The sequence below is a fragment of the Nanorana parkeri genome, unplaced genomic scaffold (assembly GCF_000935625.1).
Source record: "Nanorana parkeri isolate BGI_ZX_2015 unplaced genomic scaffold, ASM93562v1 scaffold77, whole genome shotgun sequence".
Lineage (NCBI taxonomy): Eukaryota > Metazoa > Chordata > Amphibia > Anura > Dicroglossidae > Nanorana > Nanorana parkeri.
In genome coordinates, this window is record NW_017306345.1 from 735,278 (window position 1) to 751,360 (window position 16,083).

The window sequence follows — 16,083 nt, forward strand, 5'->3', positions numbered from 1 at the left end:
TGGGGGAAGGCCGCGGGGGGGGGGGGGGGGCGGAGGAGAGAGCCGATCATCAGGATTGCCGAGCGGTATGAGAACAGCAGCAAGAGGGGAGGAGAGAGGAGCCACTGTCATCCTGTCAGTTTTAGGATGACAGCAGCTGTGTGCATGGCCGAGCGGAGGATCGGTAAATATCATATTACCAATCCTCTGTGCAGAGCAAACACTGGAGTGATCAGCTGATCCCTCCAATGTTTATAAATAACTGGGAACAAGTAGTACTATGTGTCCCCAGTTTTGAATGAACAGGAAGTGCTTTACACCACTTCCTGTTCATTCGTGGCTATATCAATGGGGGACTTTCTCTGTTTTTTTTATTATTGGTATTACTGTTGGGGGGCTTCGGGGGAAATATTAGTAAAAGAAAGAGATACAGAGTCCTCAATCTCTTTCTGCAGCCTCTGTTCTAAATGAATGGAAAGTACAGATGCTTCCCATTCATTCAGAACTGTTGATAGTAAAACATTTACTATCAACCAGTTTCTGAATGAGGAGAAGCCTCCGTAGGGAGTGCTTCTACCCATTCAGAAACTCATGAATAAACAGCAAGTGATGTAAAGCACTTCCTGTTCATTCATAACTTGGGACACATAGTATGTCCCCAGTTGTTTACAAACATTGGAGTTTTCAGCGATCACTGCAGTGTTCGTGCTGCACACAGAGGATTGGTAAATATTACACATATTTACCAATCCTCCCCTCTCCATCCTGAGCCACTCGGCCGCGCACAGCGCGCCTGCTCTCTTGGCATCCTCCCCGCTTGGCCATCCTGATGACAGCACTCCCTCCCCCGCCCCCCACCGGCTTCAGCGCTCTGTTTCTCCTTGGATCCCCGCTGCCTCTGCCCATACAGGTGGGGAAGAGCAGCGGGGATCCGAGGAGAAACCAATCGGAGCATGGTGCAGCTCCAGGCGGGGAGGAGAGAGCAGGAGCAGGGTAGTGGCGGCTGGGGGGGTGGCCGAATTTGAATGAATAGCTCTAATCAGTGGCTTGTCAGCCGCTGATGACAGCAATTCTTTTACAGGGGCCTGTCGGAGGCACCCTTCTGATATAAGTTCATGATCGTTAAAGTGACCATGAGCCTATAGCAGAAGGATGAAAGCCACCGACGTAAGGCTTACTGATGTGGTCAGCTGCAAGTGGTTGTGTTCTGCCGTAAGTTAATGCAAAAGAAAGGGTTAAAAGTGCACTTACACTTTCAGTGGTAAGGAAAAGGAAAGGAATCCATGTTCAAATAAAAATAAAAGATTTGGTGGAAAATACAATAAAGCTGCAGTGGAAAGAGGTTAGCCGTCCCTTCATAACATAAAAAAAAACAAACACTCTAACATTACCACCGTGCTAAAAAACTATTGCAATTACTACTTACAGTTAATATGCCAGAGCTAATGATGATAAATGTCCTTAACATATGAGCATATAATATCATTACAGAGCTTTAGCAATGGGTCCCAATTCTGAGGACAGTCAAAACCATACCCATGAGAACCAGTAATGATCTTAGTGGTTAGATGGAATAAGTTCCATAATAAAAAATATAATATAATATTTCCTTATTCCATATGGTGTATAATTGTGTCTAAAATCTTAAAGAATGATCCACCCTTAATTTACAGATGTGGATTTTCCCTCCAAAAACCCACAAGGGTGTGCATGCTGTTATTTTACAGTTCCAAAAGTGTAGATTCTGGTGCTCGCGCCAACCTTGTGACCCAAGATTTCCTCCTCTTTTCTCCCTGATGAGCCTCAAATAAGGATTCTATATGCTTTTACATGTGTTTAGTCGCATTTACAGCTCGGATCCTGGACACACTGAATTCTATTTTCTCTAAACACATCTAAGCTGAATGCAGGTAAATGCAAAGTCTGAATGATAACATCTAAAATAAATTACATGCATTTATTTACATTTAGAAATTTGCTCTAGATGCATATTTGAGCGTGCTTATGAGGCCTTACATTTGTGCATATTGTGAGTGCTATTCATTTTACATTGTATTGCAGTCTGCATTTCTCCTCCTATTTTACAGCATGCGTATACATTTGCCTGGTGGAATAGACGAGATCAAAGTTTTTGTCATATGGTTGGGTGAAAAGCAGCATCTACACCTTCAGATATATAAAATATAGGCAGGAACAGCACACACACTTTTGTTTTTGCGGGCATGATCCACAGCTGTGAATTGAGAGCGGACAATTTATGAGGATTTCTGATACAAACATACAGCATCTGGAGTAAGAAAACATTGTTTCGTTATAATCTGAAACTCATTCTATCAAGCAATAAGATCACCGACGGTTCTTCTCTGTATCGAGTGGTTGTAATTGACCTCAGAATTGGGGCTCCATTCACACATGAGCGGTTTTCTGCACGTATTTGCGTATACGGAAACGCGCTAAACATAAAAAGCAATGCATTGCACTATGCATTCTTCAGACTATTGTGGCGGCCGCATGGTACAAAACAGTATGTCCCGCAAAATAGTTCAAGCGCGATTTTATGTGCAGATTCCACACACTCTGGCTATAGTAATAACCACAAAAGCGCGGAATTGTTACCGTTTGCGTGGTTTCGTTCCGTGCGGAAACAGCTACCGGTATGTGTGAATGGAGCCTGAGCTCTGAAGCCCTGTAATTACCTTGTGTGTTCCTTTTAGGTTAACAACATTTATAATAATTACCTTTGGCATATTAGTTGTAGGAAGTAGTGGCTGTCGCTGTTTCTAGCAGAGTGGCAATAAAAGAATGTCAAAAAAATAGCTGAATTACATTTGCTAAAATCCTTGCAATGTATAAAACTGGATTTTTTTAAAGTTATATTTTAAACATTTGAAAAAAATGTGAGCATTGAGTTTATTCCTTTTAGCTATTTGTCTATCATCTTTAAAAAAAATTAAAGAATTTTAAAAGGAAAAGGTCCCTCTACTTTACATGATTTGAGGGCGATATGGGGAAAACACCAATTCTTCAATTACATGCTTGCAAGATATCTTTAAGCTATATGCGGTGTTAAGGAACGGCGTGATTCTCCAGGACAGGGTCAGCGACAGCATATTCTGGCATCACATCATTTGTATGTGTAAAATATTTGTTAAATTTTTAAATATTCCCTGGCTTACCTAAAGCAGCAGCAGCACTTTAATTTTACCTTATTTTCTAGGTACTTTTTGCTGTGACACATGATTTTTTTGTAGCAGATTGGGCCAGAATCAAGCCTTTCAAAGTATTAGACAGAACACATCTAAAAGATATCGAAAGTAGTATGCACCGATACCAAGTACAGTACTCGGTACAAGTACATGTAGAGATACTTTTCGAGCTCCAATACTAGACTAGAGAAAAATGCAAAAGTTAGGAGGCCGCTGTCATTTGTAAGGAGCACACGGAGCACCAGGGATTTGTACATCTCTGTTTTAATGTATGATTTTGTTTTTATAAATAAAGGGATGCATCGATACCAGTTTTGAGAGTACAAGTACTGATACTTGCCCAAGTACTTACAAGTACGAGTACTGATACATTTTTGTTTATTGTCATGTGACAGTTTTTCTAAAACAATATCGACTAATGATTTCAGGACAGTAGTGGAGCACCAGAGCCAGGTCCCAGCTGCAACCGCTGCAGGAGAAGCCCTCTTGGCAAAAAGGTATGTCCCCATCTCTTCTGGATGTCTGAAGGTCTTGCATTCCTAATGCTTGGGTGCAAAAAATAGTGCCCTAATGGTAACATCTAGATTTTTGTGGATGGCACAAGGATAGTGTTTGTGTCTACTGTGTGGGAGACCTGTGGTCTAATCAGTTCTTAATTCCATTTTACAAAGTACCGTATATACTCGAGTATAAGCCGTCCCGAATATAAGCCGAGGTACCTAATTTTAGCCAAAAAAACTGGGAAAAAGTATTGACCCGAATATAAGCCGAGGGTGGGAAATGAGGCAGCTACTGGTAGATAGATACCATTAAAATACATTAATATTTATTTAAAAGAAAAATAACCTAGCTCTGTAAGTGGAAAAGGGGGTACAGGGCTACATATCATGTACTACGGATCATTTAACCCATTCATATTAGCAGAGGATAATTGTAAATCTATTGTTCAGTGCACTCTATATGTAGTATATAGTACATGTACATATAGAGTGCCTGCAACAATACATTTACAATGATCCTCTGCTAACATGAATGGGTTAAATGATCCATAGTACAGGGCTACATACAGATCATTTAATACATTCATGTTAGTATAATTGTAAATGTATTGTCTGCACTGTATTAGCAGTATATACTCTATATAGAGTATATACTGCTAATACAGTGCAGACAATACATTTACAATTATACTAACATGAATGTATTAAATGATCTGTATGTAGCCCTGTACTATGGATCATTTAACCCATTCATGTTAGCAGAGGATCATTGTAAATGTATTGTTGCAGGCACTCTATATGTACATGTACTATATACTACATATAGAGTGCACTGAACAATAGATTTACAATTATCCTCTGCTAATATGAATGGGTTAAATGATCCGTAGTACATGATATGTAGCCCTGTACCCCCTTTTCCACTTACAGAGCTAGGTTATTTTTCTTTTAAATAAATATTAATGTATTTTAATGGTATCTATCTACCAGTAGCTGCCTCATTTCCCACCCTCGGCTTATATTCGGGTCAATACTTTTTCCCAGTTTTTTTGGCTAAAATTAGGTACCTCGGCTTATATTCGGGACGGCTTATACTCGAGTATATACGGTAGTATATTTAATAATAGAAAAGTAAAGAGGAGAGGAAATAAAGAGGATAAGGATAGATTGTACTTGTAGATTGTATTAACATTTTCAGGGTGGAAACTGTCTTTTAGTAATATAAATATATTCAGTAATAATAAAATAATGTATTTGCACTCTAAGTTGAGGAAGAAGCTGGTTTAGCTGTGAAGGGGTTAATGGGAGTGTTTGAAGAAGGTGATGTACATGTACTGTGTTAAATGGTGGTATATAAGTAAGGTGATGTTGCTGTGTGTTGACCGCTCCTGACAAAGTCAATCAGTGACTAAACACATAGGGCAGAGCCACACACGATGACCTCAACTTGTATTGGAGAAAGAGGTACACACAAACATAAGCTGTCATATCGTAAGTGTTGGGTGTGGCAATGCTGCTGTGAGTGTTTTTATGTCTTTTTGCATAATGCTATTATCAATAAAAGGTGTTACCCTATGAGCTGCTTCTGTTTATGTCTGATTTTATTGTACATTAAATTATATGCCCCAGAGCATGTTACCAGAGGTACTAGAAGGAGGAGTGGACTAGAGGTGGCCATACACTGTACAACTCTCGCAAGACTTTTGTCTTGCGATGGTTGTAAAGTAATTAAAAAAACGTACAATCTGCCCATCTTGGACAGACAGATCGTACTTGCGATCATCGCAAGCCCGCCCCGCTGAGGGGCGTGCTTCCGATGAATGCAATGCTGAGCGGGCATTGTGCACGTGCGCACACCGGCCCGTTCGGCAGTTGTCGAAAAAGCACGCCACTAACCCGCCGAGAGTCATACGATTCTCGGCGGTTTTTCCAGCCTGCTTGTTCAACGGAAAACGTGCGATCGTACAGTAGAAACGGTTGCACGCCTTCCATACGCTTTGCGATTGTACGATTGTAGGATTTCCCGCGATTATCGTATGATAATCGTACAGTGTATGGGCACCTGTAGGCTTTTTGATCATGTTATTTAGTTAACTGGTCACATCAGTCTGGTGAGTATGTTTCTATTCTGGAGACCTCTGGTGGCAGAAGAAACTGTTTGTCTAGAAATTACCTGATGCTGCTTTTCACTGGACTATAGATTGAAAATCATGCTTTTTTTCCTTGAGATTTCTCCAGAGCATTTTTGTATGAAATAATTGAATAAACATTCTGCACTCTACTGAAATTTTGTGTTCACATGTTTGCATTTGACTTTTTTTATTTATTAGTACTATTTAAGCACAATATTGTCTTTGAGTTGCACTGAACACTGCTTTATAAGTTATATACATTTGTGTAGGCATTTGTGATCAGCTGGAGGAAGATTACCCCATCTCTTCCTAGGCATTAGTGATCAGTGGAATAACTCCCATCTGCTTTTCCAGACATTGGTAGTCAATGAAAGGACCCCCCCCTTTCCCAGGAATTGGTGGATGACTTACTTCTAGGAGTTTGTTGTCAGTGAAAGATGTGTAGGAGAAGGGTGTGAAGGTTATGACAGTGAACAATATCTGCAGGAGGGAGGAGGGTATAGCAGTGACCAGTATGAAAATAGAAAAGTGAAGAGGGTCTGACAAAGAAGTATCTGCAGAAAAGAAAGGCTTAGGGTTTCAAAGCAGCTAGTATCTCCAAGGAGGTATATGGAGGTTATGGCTGCAGCCAACATGTGCAGTAGAGGAGTGCAAAGGGTATCTGCCGGCCAGTATATGGAGGAGAGGACTGCTGCAGTATGTACAGAGTGCAGTGAGTATGATAGCTGGCAGTATGTGCTGGGGAGTCAGATAGCGGTATGTCTAGGATAGGAGTGTTAGAAAGTATGACATTAGGCAATATGTACAAAATAGAACATGCACTGGTGGTCAATGGCTGGCTGGAACTATAAACTCCCACCAGCAGTGTTTTTGAGTGGAACAACAGCATACTGATTTGTATTACTTACATTCAGAGTTGTAATGGTGCTGTAGTGCAAATCTAGTCTATGCTAGTTTTCTATATGCATGCTTTTATCTGATATATACAGGAAGTTTTCCCTGTATGCTGTATTCTAATATAATGTCCTTCTAAGCAAGTAAAACTTTATTTCAGCATTCCTTAATATACAAGTGCTTCATCTAAACACATAACCAACAGCTGATGGGCCCAGGCACTAAACAGAATACTGTAAGTTCCCTACCAATATTGTTGGTTAATGGATGGAACTATAATCCCCCCCAGGATTGGAGGTCACTGGCTGGAACAATACCCCTTCCAGCATTGGTGGTCAGTGGCTAAAACTATAACCCCCTCCCCATTCCAACTGTGTAAAGTGAGCACTACACACATTATGGATACCCTCCAAACCCAGAGAACATACAGGCCCCCACCCTGCAAAAACAGGATTTGGCAGGGATGTCACAGTGTGATTCTCAAAGCATGCTGCCTGGGAAATATCTGCATTCAATGTCTGCATTGGTGGAACCCCCCAGACTAGTGAGGCCTAGTTTGCATCAGCCAGCAGTTTTAGATGAAAGAATTCCACAAAGAAAATGGTCTTGACTTTAGCAGAGTTGAGAAAGATACCAATCCTCTTTAGGACACAAGCAAAAACCATGCTGGTTATAGGAGGGTTTAAAAAAATGTAGGGCCGACCTACAGTTTTTTGTCTTCTCGTGTCAAATACTAATGTAGGTGGTAGTATAACCAAGAATTCTCAGGATTCTTTGTCCTTTAACAATAGCGACAATAGCGAACCAGGTCCTTATTTCTTGTACACTGGGCAAACAACTGGCACTCTGATAGTTTTGGGGTGCAGCCACCAAAGGGAGCTTTTCCCTTTGTTATTTTTTGTACACCTAGCATCCTATTCCTGTAAATGGCAGCATGAACAGCTTGTTTCTGGCCGATCTAGTAACAGCAGTGTCTCCCAAAAAAACTATAAAACATGCCTTAAGAAGGGAACTAAAATTTGCATTGCTGTATGTCCACAATAACTGCATGTACATTTGTTGTGTGTGAGGTAACCAGCTGTTAAGAAATTCGACCATCATTTTGTCATATTATCACAAGAATATACAGTATATAACATAAATAAGCTGGTGCTTGCTCTCCCTTGCAGAGGAAATGAGCACTAGTATATTATTATGAATAGGGGTGCGTAAATTAACGATTAATCCGTCGATTAATCGTTAATTTCTTTGATCGATCAAAATTATTTTGATCGATCAAAGTACTCACCTCTCCGCCGGCTTCCGTCGGAGATCCGGTGACGTCACGGACATCGACGTCACCGGACTCCTCCCCCCCTCCCCGAGTGGCTCTGTCGGCTAATGAAGGGAAGGGGAGAGGAGTCAGGTGATGTAGTTGTCCGTGATGGGTAACGAAGGGAAGGAGGGAGGAGTCTGTTGACGGCGATGTCCGTGACGTCACCGGACTCCTCTCCCTTCCCTTCGTTACCTCAGCTGCGAGGACCCAGCAGCAGCCACCGGATACAGAGACCCGCTTTGATGTTCCCGGCCGCTGTCCCCCCACGCTGGTATGTTTTTTTACAGCACCCTGCTCAAGCTATAGAACATGGAATAGAATATGGCTGAAACTGACTATATTCTATTCCATGTTCTATAATGTCATTGTACTACTAGGAAACTACAAGTCGGCAGTTCAGCTGCGACTTGTAGTTCCCTGTATGATAGAAGGCTGTTTTAATTACTGTCCTCATGAAAGTACTAGTAATACAAAGTCATTATAGAAACATTGAATAGAATATAGTTGAGTTCAAAAGTTACTGTACTATAATGGCATTGTATTTTCATGAGGAAAGTAATTAAAATAGCCTTCTATCATACAGGGAACTACAAGTCCCAGCATGCACTCACTGTCCCTGTACAACTCTCACATATCACGCAGGGAACTACTGCAGTGGGCTTGCATGCTGGAACTTGTAGTATCCTGGGTGATTTATGTGGGGGACGGTGTACAAAGACCATAAGGGCATGCTGGGACATGTAGTTCCCTGGGTGATGTGGAGAGGTGTACAGGGGCAATGAAGGCATGCTGGTTGTAGTTGAACTGCAAGTCCCAGCATGCCTTCATTCTTATATCCCAGGGTCGCAGGCACTGGTGTTCTGCTACTTGGGGGTTGGGGGAAGTCTCCTGGTTCATGAGTGCATCGGATGTGAAAACCAAAGAGAGAAACAAGAGGGCGCATGTATGTGCGTTATAATTAATCGAAATTAGTCGATTAATCGATTTTTAAAAAATTCGATTAATTGAACAGGAAAATTTTAATCATTACCAGCCCTAATTATGAATAATCCTAATTAAAATAACACTAGTGTTACTTTATATAACAAAAAAGGTTACACTTCCAATAAGAGAACTCCTAATGCAAATAGCTGTGTTAATCATGACAAGAGTGCTTACTGCAGTCTCTACCTAAGAAATGTTCCTCACTGGCATGTATCCCTCTAATGGATAGATGGGGAAAGAGATATTTACAGCTCTCAATCAAGAAATGACAAAAAGAAATATAAATGCCTTATGTACTATACAAATCAGGGCATTCTACCATAACAAAGTATATTGTATTAGTGATATATGAAATAAATAAATCTTAAATAACATACTCTATAATATATTGAAAAATATTATAATCACAGTTACATGATTCAAACTAACATCTCTGTATAAAAAAAGAAAAAGAAAAAAAAGAAGAAGAACCCCAAACGTTAAAACACAAAATAAACAAATATTAAGTGATTAAAAATATTGCCCATAAGGCAGTCAAAAAATAAGACAGAGAAAATTAAGAATCCCACCGTGCATGAATAACTGAGCTCGCAACAAACTAACAAAAAAAGCTAAAAAAAAAAAAAAAAGAAAAAAAAAAAGAAAAAAAAAAAAGATGGCATAATAATGTGTCATACCCCCACCTAAACTTTAGCACATTCCCTCTCTTTTTTAGCTTTTTCTCAAAAATCCATTCTCCATTTTTGGCTCTTGCACTTAACTAAACAGTTATACATTTTCCACCTGTGTGGTTCCTTCTACACCCTCCCACTCACGCAATGTGATATATATATCCCGTTAATTGTCCCTTGTACCCTACTAAACTTGCCAAACACCATATTGTACTCTAAAAGAGGTGTAAGAAACAACAATCATTCAAATTGATCCAACATAGCCAAATGCAATTTCGAGCAAGGAATGATTATCTTATATCTATGGCTGCCTATAGAAAATATTACAAATGTTAACCATTACCTGAGTGATACAGGCCCCAGTAAAGGCCACAATTACTGCAACCACATTTACAGTCAGCTGGAATTGGAGAAATTTGGAAATGCTGTCATACACATTGCGACCCCACATGACAGCCTTCACAATGCTGGTGAAATTATCATCTGTTAAGATAATGTCTGAAGCTTCCTTTGCCACATCTGTTCCAGCTATACCCTGTAAAAAATAAGTTTTTGTCAGTACCAGGATTTGAATTATATTTAAAAGGGTTAGTTATAGTCTTCTATTTAAGATAGGAAATACATATACCATTGCAAATCCCACATCAGCTTTCTTTAATGCTGGTCCATCATTTGTTCCATCTCCTGTTACAGCTACTACCTGTCTACGTTCCGTCACTGTGCTGTCAATAATGCCTAAAAAGGAACACAAAGAATATTTTTTTTAAACACGGGACACACTGGGCCAGACATATATATGTTTGGGTCTAATGACTCTCATGCACTGCAGACAACCTCCTTCAAAATACAGAATGAACATACATTTTACACTTCTTTTTTTTTTTCTTTATTGGTGAACATCACAAAATGTGTTTACATACAATGGGGGCGGCGTACTGCCCATAGCGTAATGCAAAAGAAAAGAAAACATTATCAATTCACACAGGGCTCGTACAGCGAGCATGATACTCACACATCCAAAATGTTTTTAGCGGGTAGAATCTGATCCACATGTTGATCAACATATCCATTGAGCTTGGTTTATATGCAGTGTAATACAAACATCACCAATGTCATCCTTATCCATCTTGTTACAATAACACTTCCACTGCATATATAATCACAGCAAGATAAACAGTCGTGGTGGGGTGGTGCATCTTCTACCTGTTCACTTTAAGGTATACTCCTTCAGCCGGAGAGCGCTGGGAGGTTATCCTATAACGTTTTAGCAGTAAGTAAACATATGAGGGAACTACGTCCCTAACAGAACGGGGGGGGGGGGGGGGAGGAAAGGAAGCATAGAGATAGTAACCTGGTTTCCCAGGGCAGCTGCCACGGCCTACACGATTAGGCCGCCATGAGCCATAGATAGGTATCAGAATCAGAGTATCGGAATTGGAGCCATGCTCCCCAAGTCGAGCAGAAGCGCTCTTCGGAGTTGTGTACAGTCGAGGTGAGATCTTCCATACGGTAGATGTTATTGACCCTCTCAAACCAAGTGCGCCTGGTAGGAGGTGTGGTTTGCCTCCACAGCATAGGGATACAAGCCTTGGCAGCAGAGAGCAAGTGTATAGTGAGAGATCGTTTGTATTTGGTAATGGATGTGGCAGACGTGTAGTAGGTAGGCTGCAGGATGGTCACCCAGGTCGGTCATGGTGAGTTGATTTATGGTATCCCTGACTGCATCCCAAAAGGGTCTGAGCTTGGGGCAGTACCAAAAAATGTGAGACATCGATCCTCTCCCTGATTCACACCTCCAACATGTGTAAGGCATTAGCGGGTTGATCTTATGGAGGAGAGTGGGGACCCTGTACCACCTGGACAAAATCTTGTATCCCTGTTCTTGGGTCTGGTTGGCAATGGAGGCTTTGTGTGTGGCCAACAGGGTTTTGGCCCGTTGCTCACCTGACCCAACTCCTCCTCCCATTTCTTCAAGAATGGAGGACAGTAGAGGGATATCAGCATCCCGTATAGGGTTGCGATCATATGTCTTACTTGTTGTCCTTGTTGGCACAAGGTTTTAAAAGGCGTTAGGGCCCGAGTGGGTAACGCAGAGTGGGGAATCGCCATTAGGAAGTGCCGCAATTGCATAGCTGTCCAAAGGCTAAGGGGAGGGGATACTAATGCGCTAATGGAGGATTGGGGGAGCCAGTGCCCATTCTCAAATAGATCTAATAAGCTAAACTTATTTGCAGTGTATAAGCCCTTTAAGCGCGTGCCCTCTATACCAGGACCGAAGTCCGGATCTCCCAGCACAGGGGCCATGGGGGAGGGGAATGGGGAGACGGACGTGTTTTTAAATGTCTCCCGGGCTGTTCTCAGAGTAGCTCCTATAGTGGGGTGCGATATCAGGGCCAGGGTGAGCGGTGCTGTAATCCACGGCAGGCTCTCGAGGGGCGTCCCGTGATCCTCCAGCTCCATCCGTACCCATTGTTTGCATTCTCGGTTACATGTCCAGTCCACAAACCTGGCAAGGTGGACAGCCCTGTAGTACATATGGATGTCAGGGAGACCTACCCCACTGTGTTTCTTCTGCATCGTAAGTATCAAATTCCCGATCCGGGGGTGGTGCCCTGCCCAGACAAACGTGGTGAACAGGCGACGCAGTTTATAGAAAAACCCTGGTGGTAGGTGAATGGGCAGGGCTTGCATCGTGTACAATATTTTTGGGAGGATGGACATCTTGATTGAGTTACATCTGCCAAACCAGGTCAGATATAGCCCTTTCCAGCGAGAGAGTTCCTGGCTGATGTGAAGAAGCAAGGGGGCATAGTTGGTAGTGTATAAATTATTGAGGTCTGGCGTCAGCATGGTCCCCAAATATTTAATGTGGGCTGTTGCCCAATGGAACTGGAAGCAAGCTTTAAGCAGGGAGACCGTAGTTGCTGGTAGGGTAATGGCCATCGCCGCGGATTTAGAGAGATTTGTCTTGAAATCAGAGAGGTAACCGTATAATTCGAAGGTCTGGAGCAGGTGGGGAAGAGATTGTAAGGGGTCTGGCAGAAAAAAGAGTAGGTCATCTGCAAAGGCAGCCACCTTGTGTTCTCCTGAACGTTTGTTGAAGCCCGAGATATCCAGACTAGAGCGCACGGTGCATAAGAGTGGTTCCAGGGTGAGGACAAATATGATGGGGGATAGAGGGCATCCCTGTCTGGTCCCGTTACTGAGTGAGAAGTATCCAGAGCGGGTTTCGGTAACATTTACCGCAGCAGTGGGACGAGAGTATATCGCAGTTATCCACCGATGCATGTTGGGGCCTAACCCTATGTGTTCTAGAACGGCATGCATGAAGGACCAACGAACACGGTCGAAGGCCTTCTCTGCATCTGATGACGCTGTCTCTAGCCTCTCTCGCAGGGATAAAGCCCACCTGGTCATAATGTTTGAGCATTAGTAGGACCGGTAGCAAGCGTTTGGCCAGTATCTTGGAAAACAATTTAAAATCCACATTGAGAAGGGCAATCGGGCGGTAACCTCCACACTGTGAGGGGTCTTTGTCTGGTTTCAGGATCAGAGGGATGTTAGAGCGGAGGAGGTCCTCAGGCACGACTGCGCCAGAAAGTATAGTGTTGAAGGCCGCTACAAAATGTGAGTTAAGGATCTCAGAGTAGGTTTTATAATAGGTTAGAGCAAGGCTTAAAATTCTAGACCTACTAGCCAGGCAAAAACCTTACTCTCCACCAGTTGTCCCAACACAAAGAATAATATCCCCCCCCACCCTTATTAACCCCCAACACAAAATTATAATACACTCAACCCCTTCCCCCGAGCCACCCAGATAGCCAGGCATCGATGCTGCTCACAGACATTCTTTCCTTCGCTGGAGCTCAGAACTGTCAGAGCTCCGGCCGAAGGAAGCCAGAACTGACAGGAGCTGCTCTGCTCTCAAATTTCCAGGCGAGTGGAAATTTTAAGCCCTGGGTTAGAGTATAACCGTCCGGCCCCGAGCCTTCCCTGTCTGTGCCTGCTGTAGGCCCAATGTAAGCTCTTCCACCGTGATGGGAGCCTCCATGGCCAACTGTGCCTCTGCACAGAGTACTGGCATTCCTGATCGTGAGAGGAAAGTTTGCATCTCAGTGGCCAAGCCCGGGGAGGGGGTCTCGTCCCCCAGAGGGGTGTAGATTATATAGTTCTTGGTAAAACCGCAAAAAACTCTCCGGCCATGGCCTGAGAGGTGCAAAGTTTAGCCCCTGAGGCGGAAACGATAGAAGAGATAAACTGTCTGGGTTTCTGACAGCGTAACTAAGAGACGGCTGAGTTTGTTAGAGTATCCATACATGGATCTCTTACCTCGCAGGAGGCGCCGTTTGAGCTTGGTAAAAAGGAGGTTGTTGAGGTCTTCCCTGACCTTTAACAATTCCTGGTATGTCTGTTGTGCAAGAGAGCTTTTATGCAGTGTCTCAAGCTGGTGCAGGCGCGAGAAAAGGCGGGTGCTTTCCGCTAGGTGGGAACGTTTGAGTTTCGCCTCCTGACGCATAAGGATACCCCTCATGACACATTTATGAGCTGCCCATACAGTCAGCAGAGGGGTGGAGGGGGAGGCGTTAGTGGCAAAAAAGGAGCGGATTTCTTGGGCAAGGGAAGATCTAAACCCAGGTTCCTGGAGCAGGGATTCATTCTCCATGAGGACCAAATAGATCTTGGTCCTGCCAGGTCTAGCGTGACATGGATGGGGGCGTGGTCGGAGGTGAGTATAGAAGCGATGTCTGCCGATATCAGTGTCTGGAGGTCTTTATGTTGGACAAAGAAGTAGTCTAGTCTGGAATAAGTATGGTGAACTGGGGAAAAGTAAGTGTCGTCGCGCCCAGGGTTAAAGAAGCTCCAGGTGTTTGTCAGGCACAACGAATAGAGCTCCTGTTTGAGCCTGCGTAGGCATGTGTATGATAAATGAGACATGCCCCTGGACACGTCTACTAGGGGATCTAGGGCGAAGTTAAAGTCCCCCTCAAGAACCAGAGTGCCCTCCATAAAGTCGGCCAGTATAGGCAGAACCGTGGATAGGAAGGATACCTGTTCTGTGTTGGGCACATTTTACACTTCTAGTGTACTTGGGGTCAGTTGAGAAGTTGACCAACACATAATACATATGCCAAATGTGAAGATTGCAAATCCTCATCCCTTCCTACTACACACAAAAAAAAACTGTTGCAGGGGTGCAAAACATTCCCCTCTCAATACACATGTAGAGAAAGTGGAAGAAATTTTATTACTTCCTGTTAGTGGGAATCACATATGCTTCATTTATTTATACACAGCAATGCATAATAAACAGTGTCATCAACCAGGAAATATTACCTTTTACTAATGTATGTTTGTCAGTAGGGGATGATCTAGCCAGCACCCGGAGTCTTGGCCACACTTGGTCCAACTTCTCTTGTTCTACCTAAGAACAATATTACAGACAGTTAGCACTTAGTGACACTGTTAACAAACACCAACTATGGTTCTTTTCAACACAGACCTGGAATCATGTTGCAAGAGATACAATGTTTTAATTTACACACTATGGATTTGATTTCTCAAAGGCAAATTGGTTGTTTCCTTTTCAGGGGAATTTTCCCTTAGTTTAGTGAATGAGGTAAAGCTTTGCTTACTTCCATCATCCAATCACGTGCAAGTGAAAAAAAAAAGGTTTGTTTTTTTCTTCTTTAATTTCCTCGCTCGTGATTGGGTATTCTTGCAAAGTGAATTTTCACTGCATTCAGCGAAGAGAACTTTTTTTTGCAAAGTTTACGACCTACTTGGGTTGTTTCTAATATACAGTACTATGCAAAAGTTTTGGGCAGGTGTAAAAAATGATGTAAAGTAAGAATGCTTTGAGAAATGAAAGTGTTAATAGTTTATTCTTATCAATGAACAAAATGGAAAGTACATAAACAGAAGAAGAATCCAAATAAAAATTTTGTGTGCATCAATTCTTCTACGTAGAATAGCACACAGTGTTTGAAGGAAATCGGCAGGTAGGTTGTTCAAAACATCTTGGAGAACTAACCACAGATCTTCTGTGGATGTAGGCTGCCTGAAATACTTCTGTCTCTTCATGTAATCCCAGACTGACTCGATGATGTTGAGATCGGGGCTCTGTGGGGGCCAAACCATCACTTCCAGGACTCCTTGTTCTTCTTTATGCTGAAGATAGTTCTTAATGACATTGTTTAACGATAAAACGGGGAAGGGAAGGTATATGCACAATATCTCCAATATAATCGATGTGAATGGGGGTCCCCTAATGACATTGGCTGTATGTTTGGGGTCGTTGTCCTACTGCAGAATAAATTTGGGCCAATCACAGGCCTCCCTGATGGTATGGCATGATGCATAAAAAGGGTTTGAAAAATTTTAGGGTGTCTCACCAGTCAGTCA

The 16,083-nt window shown here is 42.5% G+C and overlaps 1 protein-coding gene across 1 annotated transcript in view; it reads right to left on the bottom strand.

Annotated features, from left to right (window-relative positions):
* The window catches only part of LOC108804864 (plasma membrane calcium-transporting ATPase 2-like), a 106,921-nt gene that overhangs the window by 42,795 nt on the left and 48,043 nt on the right, over positions 1–16,083 (bottom strand). Inside the window, exons 12-14 of the mRNA XM_018576774.1 lie at positions 15,016–15,103; positions 10,310–10,416; positions 10,025–10,216 (exon numbers count right to left, since the gene is read on the bottom strand). Of these exons, the coding sequence (XP_018432276.1) occupies positions 10,025–10,216; positions 10,310–10,416; positions 15,016–15,103 (387 nt within the window). The remainder of the gene's footprint in view (positions 1–10,024; positions 10,217–10,309; positions 10,417–15,015; positions 15,104–16,083) is intronic.